The sequence below is a fragment of the Chaetura pelagica genome, unplaced genomic scaffold (assembly GCF_000747805.2).
Source record: "Chaetura pelagica isolate M959 unplaced genomic scaffold, ChaPel_1.0 scaffold46, whole genome shotgun sequence".
In the NCBI taxonomy this organism is placed as follows: Eukaryota; Metazoa; Chordata; class Aves; order Apodiformes; family Apodidae; genus Chaetura; species Chaetura pelagica.
This window is the reverse complement of record NW_009954102.1, coordinates 3,213,483-3,225,217: the sequence shown is the minus strand read 5'-3', so window position 1 is coordinate 3,225,217 and position 11,735 is coordinate 3,213,483. Positions and strand designations below refer to the sequence as shown.

The 11,735-nt window shown below is 36.2% G+C and overlaps 1 protein-coding gene across 1 annotated transcript in view; it reads left to right on the top strand.

The window, feature by feature from the left end:
- APOB (apolipoprotein B) overlaps positions 1–11,735 on the top strand; it is a 36,016-nt gene that overhangs the window by 3,477 nt on the left and 20,804 nt on the right. Inside the window, 16 exon segments of the mRNA XM_010002408.1 lie at positions 1–18; positions 863–1,008; positions 2,068–2,221; positions 2,404–2,559; positions 3,552–3,676; positions 3,867–3,952; positions 4,682–4,901; positions 5,928–6,155; positions 6,345–6,462; positions 6,589–6,735; positions 7,449–7,660; positions 8,016–8,253; positions 8,791–8,967; positions 9,268–9,459; positions 10,193–10,360; positions 11,559–11,735. The exon segment at positions 1–18 is cut by the window's left edge and continues 1 nt beyond it; the exon segment at positions 11,559–11,735 is cut by the window's right edge and continues 7 nt beyond it. Of these exon segments, the coding sequence (XP_010000710.1) occupies positions 1–18; positions 863–1,008; positions 2,068–2,221; positions 2,404–2,559; positions 3,552–3,676; positions 3,867–3,952; positions 4,682–4,901; positions 5,928–6,155; positions 6,345–6,462; positions 6,589–6,735; positions 7,449–7,660; positions 8,016–8,253; positions 8,791–8,967; positions 9,268–9,459; positions 10,193–10,360; positions 11,559–11,735 (2,562 nt within the window).

The following is an 11,735-nucleotide window of genomic DNA, read 5'->3' as shown; positions in this document are numbered from 1 at the left end:
TCAAAGATCAGCTGCAAGGTGGGGAAAGAGGAGTAAACACAACCCTTTGGGATTGTACACTGAGTAACATGGGAGACAGCGTCTGGGGATCACCTTCAGTGCTTTTCCAAAAAAAGAGAGGCACATGTTCAGAGTACTGAAGACTAGGCCCTCCCTGTCCCAGACAGAAGTCACTGAGGATGGCAGAAGTCCTTTGTACCATTGTGCCAGTGTGTTTCAATCCTGATCTGACTGTACTTTTACATGAGAGAGGGGAAAGACATGGTAGTTTTCCTTGGCTCCCAGACTGAGTCTACCCATGTCCATCAAATAATTCTAGAGTTGAACTAAAACAGCTCATTAATGCCATGAAGACCACTTGATAGCCTGTTGGTGGTAAGTGAAGCCATGATCAGGGCTTTAGGAGCAAAATGTCCCATTGGCCATTAAACTACCCAGTGTCCCTCCATCTTGCCCAGGATGTTCCCATCACAAATAATTATTTTTTTTTCTGAAATGGAGTAGTTGGGGAAATTATTTTTTATTTAGCAAACACTATTCTGAGTCTAAATATGGATCAGTGTAATAACTCAAGTTTTCATACAGTTCTTCCAGTCCTATAGATTTTTAGAACCTAAGCTGCTTGTTTACTGTGTATATACTATACTCTGTGCCATTACCCAAGCAAGCAACTGCTTTCATATCTTCTCCCTCAAGTTACCTTAAGCTATTCAGAGTACTTTGCAATCTTTCCCAATAGTTGCTAGCAGAGTGATTCTGACACTACCAATCCCAAGGAAGACCATATAACCAAAACTGTAACTGGATGATTCTGGAAACATCATAATGAAAAATGATAAATAAATCCTATGTGTGTTTTTAGGTGGAACTGGAGGTACCACAGGTGTGCCACTTCATCCTGAGGACAATGCATTGCTCCCTGAGGGAGACATTTGGTGTTGATGCTGAGGGAAGGACTGTGCTGAAGAAGTCAAAGAACTCAGAGGACTTTGCAAATGCTATGTCCAAGTAAGCATGATCAATTATCAATAACCAACACATCAGTACCTCTAGCCTTAACATTAAACAAGCTGTAATGTTACGTTCTGCCCTGATGATGTTTTTTCCAGGCATAAAACACATTTCATGATAACATGGCAGCTTTATAAGCTGGTTCCACAGAAAATATAATGATATCATTTAGGGCTGAATTGGAACAGTTCTCAATTGCTGGTAGGCAAGGGTGTTTTTTTCTATCCAGAATTTTCACCTGGAATGTCTTTGTCATTTCTGTTATCTACACCAGGAAACTGTTGGGTAGTCCCCTAAAAGGATATTTCAAGTGGAATGTTCCTTCTTGTAGGCAAATCCTCAAATGGCTATCTACAGCCATCTTAAGATTATTTTCCTTTGCTGACATGGTACAAAGACTGTGCAATAGAAGGGCTTTTGAGACTGAAGTCCAGGTTTCCTATCATTATCGTTGATGACCTCTGCAACTTATCTTTTCCTTATTTATCTGCTTTTGCAACTTATTGCTACTACCCCCTCCACCCAATTAGTCTCCAGTGCTTGTCAGTGCATGTTTTACTCATGCTCCTTCATGCTTGTTTCAGTGCCTCTATATCCACTCCATCCATCTTGTTTCACAAACCATAGATCTCAAAACAGCTTGAGACAGTGTTAAAATATGTTTTTCAGACAGCAATCCAGGTTTTCTTTAAAGACTGCAACTAATAGAGAATCCTCCCCATCATTTTGTAGCCTATTGCAGGAGTTAATAATTACCTCATTCTAAAAATTTACTTATCTCCTTGCTGAATTTGTGCAATTCCAACTTCCAGCCATTGCTCTTGATATTTGCTTGCCCTTAGATGACGCAGTTGGGTGATATCAGAATGTCCTTGGTTAGAATTTTGCTGTTTTAATAGAAATGCTCTGTAATAGTAACAACAGTGAATAGTAAAGAATGATAGAACAAAATAAACATGGTTCTTTAGTTATACTCCAGCAGTTTACTGATAATGTGTACTTCCCTGCATGTCTTTAACATGATTTCATACTAGTGTTGGGGTTTTTTTTGTGCAGAAATGAGCTAAAATTCAGTGTTCAGGATGGAACAAAAGTCAAGCTGTATCCAGAGAAGGATGAACCTCTGAATGTACTGAATCTCAAGAGGGGGATCATCTCAGCTCTCCTTGTGCCAACAGAAACAGCAGAAAACACAAAAACAATTTCCATGGTAGGTATTTTGAAAAAACACCTTTTTTTTTCCTTAACAAGTGGAATAAATAAAAGAGTTAATCCTGAACACAATTTCCAGAAGATCTGGAAATTCAGATGAGAAAGGGTGCCTTTCTCAGAATCAAGATCAGAAATGTCTGAAAGCATGAACAGAGCCACTGATTTATTCCTTCCTTCCAGGATACTGTGTATGGAAAGTGTGACAGTGAAGTTGAATTCAAATCCAGAAAAGGAAACGTTGCAGAAGATATTTCAATTAACAGGGACCTGAAAGCCTGTGACAATTTCAGTCCCATCAGAGATTATGTCAGCCCTATTGCCATTGTTAAGGGACTAGTAAGTACACCATTAAAAATTATATAACGTTCTTCACAACATCACTTAAAATTATAAACAACAACTAGAACAATTATATTTTGTATTTATCTTCTAAAAGCTTAAATAGGTTTTCTACACCCTGATGTGAGATCAGACTGTGATTTTGTTGGCAGTCAATAGAGGAAAACAGATGCAGAGGAAGGGTTTACTTACCTTCTTTCATGTTCTTCTCATGAATGTTTAATGGAGAGCTTTTCATAGATGGAGTTGGTACTGTTGATTACAAGATAACTGATCAGATCATATCCAAATCTTTAATTTTAGTCAAAACTGTCAAGTTCCCATTTCATGTAAAACATCACCAAAAACCTGATGTGTATGTGATGTGCAAGAGGAGGAGGTTCTAAATGCCCCAAAGCCTATGGTTTGACATGTTGTTCAGGCTACCTGGGAACCCACAGTGATCAGGTGCAGGTGCTGGCAGATTTCTTCCTGCTACCATGGCATCTGTACTTTTGAGGGTTTTTTCCCTAAAAATAATTTTAAAAAAATATATTTTAAAAACAGGATTTTGTATGATGCTAAAAAAAAAATTGTAATTTCTGCAGTTTTCATAGCTTGTTGTAGAAATCTTTAAAATGTGTAAAATAAGAGTGAAATTCAAGAGTATCAGCTCTTACGAGGGGCCTGAATTACTTTAAAAATCTCCAGCTGGTTTCTATGAAGGAGACCTTTGTTGTAGGCAGCAGGGGATCAGCCATGAAGTAATTACTAAGCCAAACACCTTAGTAAGGCCTGAGAAAAAAAATTGGTGGGAATTTTGTCTCTGAAGAGACATAAGACTGAAGATAAATGTTGGCACAATTTTGTCTTTGTGTGAGAATGATTCCAGTTGTGCACCTTTGTTTCCAAACTGTAACTGTTAATATTGTGGGACAACTGTGGCAGCCTTTAAAACTATGTTTATTTCCTATACTATTCACTCAAATGAATTCCAAAATATTTTACAGAACATCCCCTTATCTACACTTCTAAGAAGCACTCAATTCTGTCATTATAATATTGATGCAAAGAAGAGGCATATAAGAGATGCTGTCTGCAGTGAGAAACACCTGTTTCTACCTTCCTCCTCCAAGTAGGTTCCTCACTATTTATCATTACCCTTTTATTCATAAATATTCATTTTTAATGGTGATGTTCCACATCCTGCCCTGACTTCCTCCACAACTATGCATTTTGTTCTCAAGAAGGCAGGAGGCATGAAAAGACCCCCTCAAAAGTAATGAGACTCAAGTAAAGCACTGATTTCTTTCTTTCTTTGCTAGAAATCGCTATGGTGTGATGACAGAGGTCAACCAGACACTGAAGCTTGAAGACACCCCAAAGATCAGTAACAGAAATTTTGATGGAGGTATAGCTGCAATTCTCAATAATACAAATATAGGGGCAAAATATAAATACCCGTTAAATACATCAACAATTATTTTTTATACAGATAATTCATTAAAGGTGCAGTTGAGGGGACCAAAACAAATAATCATTTTTAATGAAGTTTGGTTAATTTAGTCAGGAAAATGCTGGGGTATTAAATGAAAAAACCTGAAAAGCTGAAAAACACTCTCTGATTTTAAATAATCTTTCTCTTTTTATTTTAATTTAGAAATTATTCTTTATAATTAGAAGTATATGATTTGCTTGGAAAGTAATTTTAAATCTTAAGAGGAAAACAGTTTAATGAACCCTTTTTAGCTAATGATAATTTCTTATGCAAATTTTCGCTTCAGCTGCCAAATGTAAACAGCCCATGAGTACTATATAATTGGTTCTGAAACACACTTTCTTGATATGCAGTTGTTATTCCTAGTCACAGCATGTTTGTCCTAAGATACATGCAAACTGTGCTGATATGCAAGGTGTTAAGGGATCATTTTCATGAAAATGTAAAGGAATTTATGCAAATATTCAGCTTCTGGGAGAATTATTTAAATTCCATTCTTTTATTTTTGAAGCTGTTCAGTTCTTAAACTGCAACTGTTATCATAGAACATAATCTACAATTTATATTTATACTGAATGTATATGGTAAAAATGAACATCTCTTTGATAAAGATATAAAGAATGCAATTTTATTAATTGCTAGATGAACTGGAAGAGAAGGGACTTGCACTGGAAAGTACAGATGCCAGAGTTACCAGGCAGGGGGATGCTGTTCTGAAAACCCTTCATGAACTGCAGAAGCTTTCAGCCTCCCAGCAGAATCAGCAGAGAGCAAGACTCTTCTACAAATTTGTTTCTGGACTTAGAAGTTTGCATAACTCCACTCTTGGCTCTCTTGTACCAAAGATGATGGAAACTTCAAGGTATGTTACAAGTTTGTGGTGTAAATACAACACATGTCAATGCCATAGCAAAAGCATTCTAAAGCTGATAATTTGCTACAAGTGGTTTTAAATTAGAGGTTAATTTGATATAAAGAGTGTCTAAGATCAGAATTATCTGAAGAGAGTAAAACCTTTTAATTTCCCATCTTTCCATCAGAAGTGCTGTTGTTAGTTGGAACTTGAACATTAAGTATATGGAAACAGTAAAGTGCTGTTGTTAGTTGGAACTTGAACATTATATGGAAACAGTGTAAGAATTCCAACAGAACTAAAAATTCTAGCCTTCTATGAAGAATTAATATTGTTTTGATCACTCCCTCATCAAATCTTCCAAATGTATTGGAGAAGCTGAACTACAGAGTATTAACACAGCCCAGCACCCCAGCACAGTTCTTTTCTCCCCACTGCCATTCCAAGCATGTGTGCCAGATACAATCCTGTGGATATGTTATTATAGCCAAATATCTTGCATGCAGTTTTGACTGTAATTCCAAACTCCCAAGTCTGACTTATAGCAAAGAACGCAACTTTGAAAGTGAACATTTTGGAGACATGGGAGGGCACAAGTCATTGTTCTGACCCTACCCTCCACTCCTCACCCTTACTCTCTGTCCTAGCTGGACTTGAGTCACAGTACACATATTTATGTCCTCAGTCAGAATGACTAGAGCCTCAGTCTAGTTCAATATATTATGTTACAGTAATTAAAGTTGTAGGAAAGTCTGTTGTGGAGGAAAAAAAACAAAGATGTATCTGTGTAATTACAGCATTGTTAATACTTTATTGTTGTTCATAACTAATAATGTTACTAGTATATATTAGCAAAAGTAAGAACCTTCATTTTGATAAGCAATTGTATGATTTGCTTTCAGACACACATAAGTATATGTCATTTATATTAAAACATTTTAATAAACCTGTGAAATGTTTCTTTCAAACATGCAACACGCAGAGATGACTGCAAACAGGGAATTTGTTAATCAAAGTCATCTGTTTTTCTTTCAGCTCTATCACAGTTCAGGCCCTGATCCAGTGTGGGACTCCAGAGTGCTATGGTGCAGTCCTTCAAATACTGAGAAGTGGAAACGTGAATCCCCTTGTGGTAGATCTGGTCACATACACCCTGGCACAGTTGCCTTCCCCGACTCCAGAAAGAATACGGGAAATTCTTAACATGGCCCAGTATCAGCCCAGCAGAGCTTCTTTATATGGCTTGAGTCATTCTGTTACTAAGTAAGTAATGTTAGCATGGAATTGTACAGATTAACCTCAAAAAAACAGTACAATGCTTAGAGTAACCCCTAAGAGTAATCACTTTTTGAGGATTTTTTTTTTGTTATTCTCATACATTTGCCCTTTGGGAATAAAAAATAAATAGACATTTCCTGCTTTTTTTTCGAATGTGTTTCTCTGTTTCTTTAGGTTCTACGATGAGAAGAAGACTGTGACAGAGGAAATAACAGATGTTGCAGACTTCATGGTATCCCTGCTTGGCACTGATTGTTCTGGGGAAGATGAACTCACATACCTCACGCTTCGGGTATTTTTATTTCCTTCTTTCCTCATGCAGGCTATTGTTTTAACACATTAAAGTTGTAACACATATATTACTCCTCTTAGTAGAGAAGGAACATTTATAATCTTTCTGTGTTTTCATCACTGACAGGCTATTGGAAACATGGGTGCAGTAATGGAGAAAGCTAAACCCAGCCTGAAATCTTCTCTTAAGACATGTATCAGAAATGAAGCTGCATCACTTTCTGTTCAGAAAGCAGCCATCCAGGCATTCAGGAAAATGACTGTTACTGAAGAGGTAAATTGGATCACAAAAACCAGCATAAAATATCTTCAGTTTACCTTGACTATTCACAGAAGCTATTGAATATGCAAAAATATTTACATTACAGTGACATTAAAGCACCTCCTACAGGATGGAAGTCGTTATTCAGAGCACTTCAGCTTAATGTAATGAAATAGTTTCAATATCAACAAGTTTCTACTTTAAGATACATGGACTTGTTTCCAGACCAAGCTCATCAAGAGACACTTGGAAACACCTAGAGCTCACTTCCTCAGTTTCAATTTAACTTAAATAATTTATTATTTATTTTCAAACTATGTCTTGAATTTTTCTGCATCAGATTTTGATCATCGTCTTTTCCTAAACTGAATGATCCTTTTTCTAAAATTTGAGAATTTGTTTGCAGACCAGAACACTTCTGATTCCCATAAAAAATCAACACTGTTTATTTAGAATACTTCCTAAACAAAAAAAGTAGTGGTCAGATACGGGATAAGAAAATCAGTTTCAGTAAAATCATAATTTCAATGACATTTTCTATTAAAAGATATGATGAAAATAGCTTTGATGAAACATTTTTGGTCAGTTACAGAAGTAAGGTATAGAAAACAGTCATGCAGTCCTGAAAAAAATACATTTTGGAAATGATTTCACCGTTTATATTTCCTAAAGAGTCTAGCAATACCAGCCAGCTCATTAGTGCAAACCTGCCTCTATTTATATAGGACCGTTCAGCACTTCTGAAGACATTCCAAGAAGGGGAAGCACCTACAGACAAACGTCTAGCAGCCTATCTCATACTGATGAAAAATCCTTCCCCAAGTGATCTCACAAAGATTCTGAGAGTCCTCACAAAGGAGAAGAATGAGCAAGTGAAAAACTTTATTGCCTCCCACATTGCGAACATCCTAGAGTCTGAAGAAGTAGGCATTGAACAGTAAGTAAAATGTAGTTACATACTGGTCTCCTAGGAAGAACAAAGTTATGACCATAGGTGCAGTGGTAGTTGTTTAGCAGTGCAGTTTTTGCTTGTTTTCTTTTGCTTAATTGTTTGTTTTCTTTGAACAAGCACATCAGCTGAGTTAATCTATGGCTTTGTCAGAGCAGTGTCAGCTTCCAGTCTTTCCTTTAAGTCTTATTTTTTTTCTATTAATATGTGCAGGGAACTAACCATTTACAATCACCTCAGGTTTATGAATGTCTGCAAGTGACATAAGAAATCCCTTAACTAAGATGCAATATGGTTTTGGAATTTACACTAATCATATTTGCATTTTTATCATCTTCCCTAGTCTAAAAAGCCGAGTTGAAGAAGCTCTGAAGGGAAACCAAGTTCCAACAGCCAAAGATTTCAAAAGATTCTCACAGAATTACCAGGTTTCAAAAAGAGTTTCTGTACCTGGACTTGATCCTATCTCTGCCAAAGTAGAGGGAAATGTGGTATTTGATCCAAACAGCTATGTTCCTAAAGAGACTATGCTAAAAACCACCCTGAGTGTGTATGGATTTCACCCAAGCGACATCTTTGAGGTACAATGATTATCAAAAACTTCTGCTACTACTCAGCTGTTTTCTTTCTCATTTCTGTTTGCTTATAACAACTTTCTCTGCATAATGTATTGTTTTTACAAGCTTTGGGAGAAATTTCAAGATCACTATGATTACAAGGGGACTTTCATTTGATCTCAATGGGTTTTAGAGCAAGCCATCCATTATGTGATGTCACTTGCCACTGACTGGATAGACGACCCTGTTGGAGTTATTAAAGGCCTCAGCTAGGGTAAAATGAACCCATCTGTAACAAATTGACTTCATGCTAATGAATCATTGCTGGCACACATAGTAGATTTTAAGTGAGATACTGCCTATATGTAGGTTTTTTGTTGGGCCTCACCACAGAGATAAAATTAATTGTAAGACCTAATATTCTGTATCTTTCCTTAAGAATCTTAGGCTTGTAGGATACACTTTAAATGCATTGGTTGTTCCCTAGAAAGTCTGTTTGTTGTAAAGCTCCAAAGAAGTGAGGAAACTGTCTCAGTTACTGCATTGTCCTGTTCATTTCAGCTTGGCTTGGATGGAAAGGGGTTTGAACCAACACTGGAAGCTTTGTTTGGAGAGAAGGGATTTTTCCCAGACACCGCCAGCAAGGCCTTGTACTGGGTTGATGGCAAAGTGCCACAGCAGGTTTCCAAGGCACTTTTTGACTACTTTGGTTACTCCCAGGATGACAAGCAGGATCAGGTACAGTTTGAAAACGTTCTCTGCAGCACAGCATTTCCTGTGTTTACACAATATTTAGTGCACTTCATTCTCTGCTTTATATAAGCCTTCCCCCTCCTCTTCTGGTAAGCTAAAATAGAAACCCTTCATAGTGTTCAACAGTCTTTTTTTTCTTAATTATATCTGGGAGAGGCTTTTATCTGGAGATGAATCTGTAAAAAGCCCATGTGTAGATTAGCTGACATTCACTGGCTGTTTTAGATGTATGATCTTACACGTTTCTCATCAATCTGTTTTACTAATTTCTGACTGAATTTTCAGGATGTCATGAAAGCAATAATGATGAACCTAGAAAAACTGATGAAAGAATTGCGCCAGAAGGAAATTCCTGAAGGAAGAGCCTATCTCAGAATCCTGGGAGAAGAACTTGGATACATGAAACTCAGTGATTTCAAATTTCTGGGAAAAATTATTTTGGAAAGCATTAAAGCTCTGCTGGCTACACCAGAAATGGTATGTTTCTGATGCACCAATGTTTATTATTAATTTGGGGGTTTCAACAAGACGTTTTAAAGATTTGGGCTGTATATATCCATTATGGTGAAGAATGGATAACTGATACCAGCATGAACATGAAATTATTTAAAATAAAATACCCAGATTTAGTTTGAAGGGCCCTGAGAGACCCGTGAAGACTCCTCAGTAACCAAGTGGAGTCCTGGAAGATGGGTGAGGGGAAGGAAAAAGGGAAAGTCCAAATCTTATTGTATAATTGAGATATCTACTGGAACATTGCCCAACATCTTAGTGCCAGCCATTATGATATGCTACTAAATTTCTAATTATGGAAATTTATCTTAATATTGAGCAATAAATCATAGAATAATAGAATGGTTTGGGTTGGTCATTTTTCATTGAAATATTAAAACATTTTGCCTTTGACTTTGGTGAAGCCAAAAAGTTACATGTTATCTAAGCCAATTCACTTGTTTTTGTTGAGGTAGATGATCTGTGTGTATCAAGGCAGGTGACAAAATCTAGTATTCATTTAAAGCTAGGATTTTGTTAAACAGCCCTTAGCACATTTTTAAAGCAGGAAATCTGTATGAATTAGTTTCTGGCCTCTGCTTGAAATAGTTATTTTTAATTTTACAGTTACAATTGTTCCATGTTCAATTTTAACATCAAAATGTAGGTATCCTAAAGTGTAGGTTTGCTGATGTTAATTTCCTTGTTTAATTCACAGATTGCACAAGCCATCTCAAAAGGTGTTGACAAGGATTTATTTGTTCACTACATCTTCATGGACAATGAGTTTGAGCTCCCAACTGGGGCAGGGTTGCAGCTGAAGTTTGCCTTGTCTGGAGTAGCAACACCAGGGGCCAAAGTGGCTGTGAAGCTTCATCAAAAGAGTGTAAGTCTCAACAGCTTGTCTTGATTTTGCCTCCTCCTAATAATCTGTGATCTTATTCAGGGGTAAAACTGTAACACCAGAGTTTTAAAGATGACAAAATACTCTTGAAGCAACTTATTAGAGGTTTCCAGTTAATTTGTGGGTGACATTTACATCAGAAAAAGAAGCAACACATATAATAAAGTATGAGACATAATACAATTTCTTAATTAAAAATATTTCCATCACCCTTTCAAAAATAATCCTTTTAATATCTGTTTATTTCTCTCTCCCTGCCCTCAAATAAGAATAGTAAAAAAGCTACAGCATGTGAATTTGGTGTTCAAACAAAACAGTTAATGATATGTTTTTATGTGGCCAATTCAAAATGAAAATAATGATTTTCATTTATAAGAAATACTGAAAATGAGCTTTGTTTTGTTTTTTAATCCAAAGGGAAATATTTCAAAATTGTAGCAATTTAACAGCATGTGACACAAAATTAAGTATCCAGTTAAAATTAAAAAAAACAATTCATTTTTCCAGTTTTAATAAATATTTTGCTGTAGTTTAGACAATACTTTATATAAATTTCTGAAGAATTTCAGGTCATCTAGATTTTTAATTTTCCACTGTACACATGATTTGAGTAAAAAAAACAACAAACAAGCAAACAAAAAAAAAGGTACAAAAAAAAAATCCTCAAATTTAGTACTGGTTGCCTTTTAGTTACTTCTGGAATCTTTTCCAGAATTTGGCATTCTGTCCCTTCTTCCTGTAATTGCTAAACTGAAAGCTTGAAAATAAGCTGTTTTCTGTTTAGAGAAATTAAAATCTTGGATCCATTTCTTTTTTGTCCAATAGTTTACTCATGGTTTTGGAAAACAGCTTTTTTTATTTTACAATGGCAAACTGGCTCTTGCCTTCAGATTTAAAAATTCGTGCAAGTAGCTCCACATACAAAGTCTTTCTGAAGCATGAGAATTTTAACATTAAGGCAGGTAGGTTCCTTGGTGTTATCATCTTTCTGTCTTTAGTACTTCACAGTTACCACTTTTGTGGTCCCTCTGCTTATGTGACTTGGGAATGACATTTTTGAATAGCAAAATGAATTCTATAAAACCTACCTCTAAATTATCAAACATATTGCTCTTGCTTTATAAAACCAGGAAGAAGTGCACGAGGCAAATAAATACACCCTTTTGTTTTTATTAAATAGATGCAAGCAGAACTCCTGGCTAAGCCTTCAGGAGCAATTGAGTTTGTAACACACCTAGGAATAAACATGCCAGAATTTGCTAGAAGTGGTGTGGAGGTGAATTCTAACATATTCCATGAGTCTGGAATTGAAGCATTTGTTAGTATGAAAGCTGGACAACTGAAACTCAGCATTCCT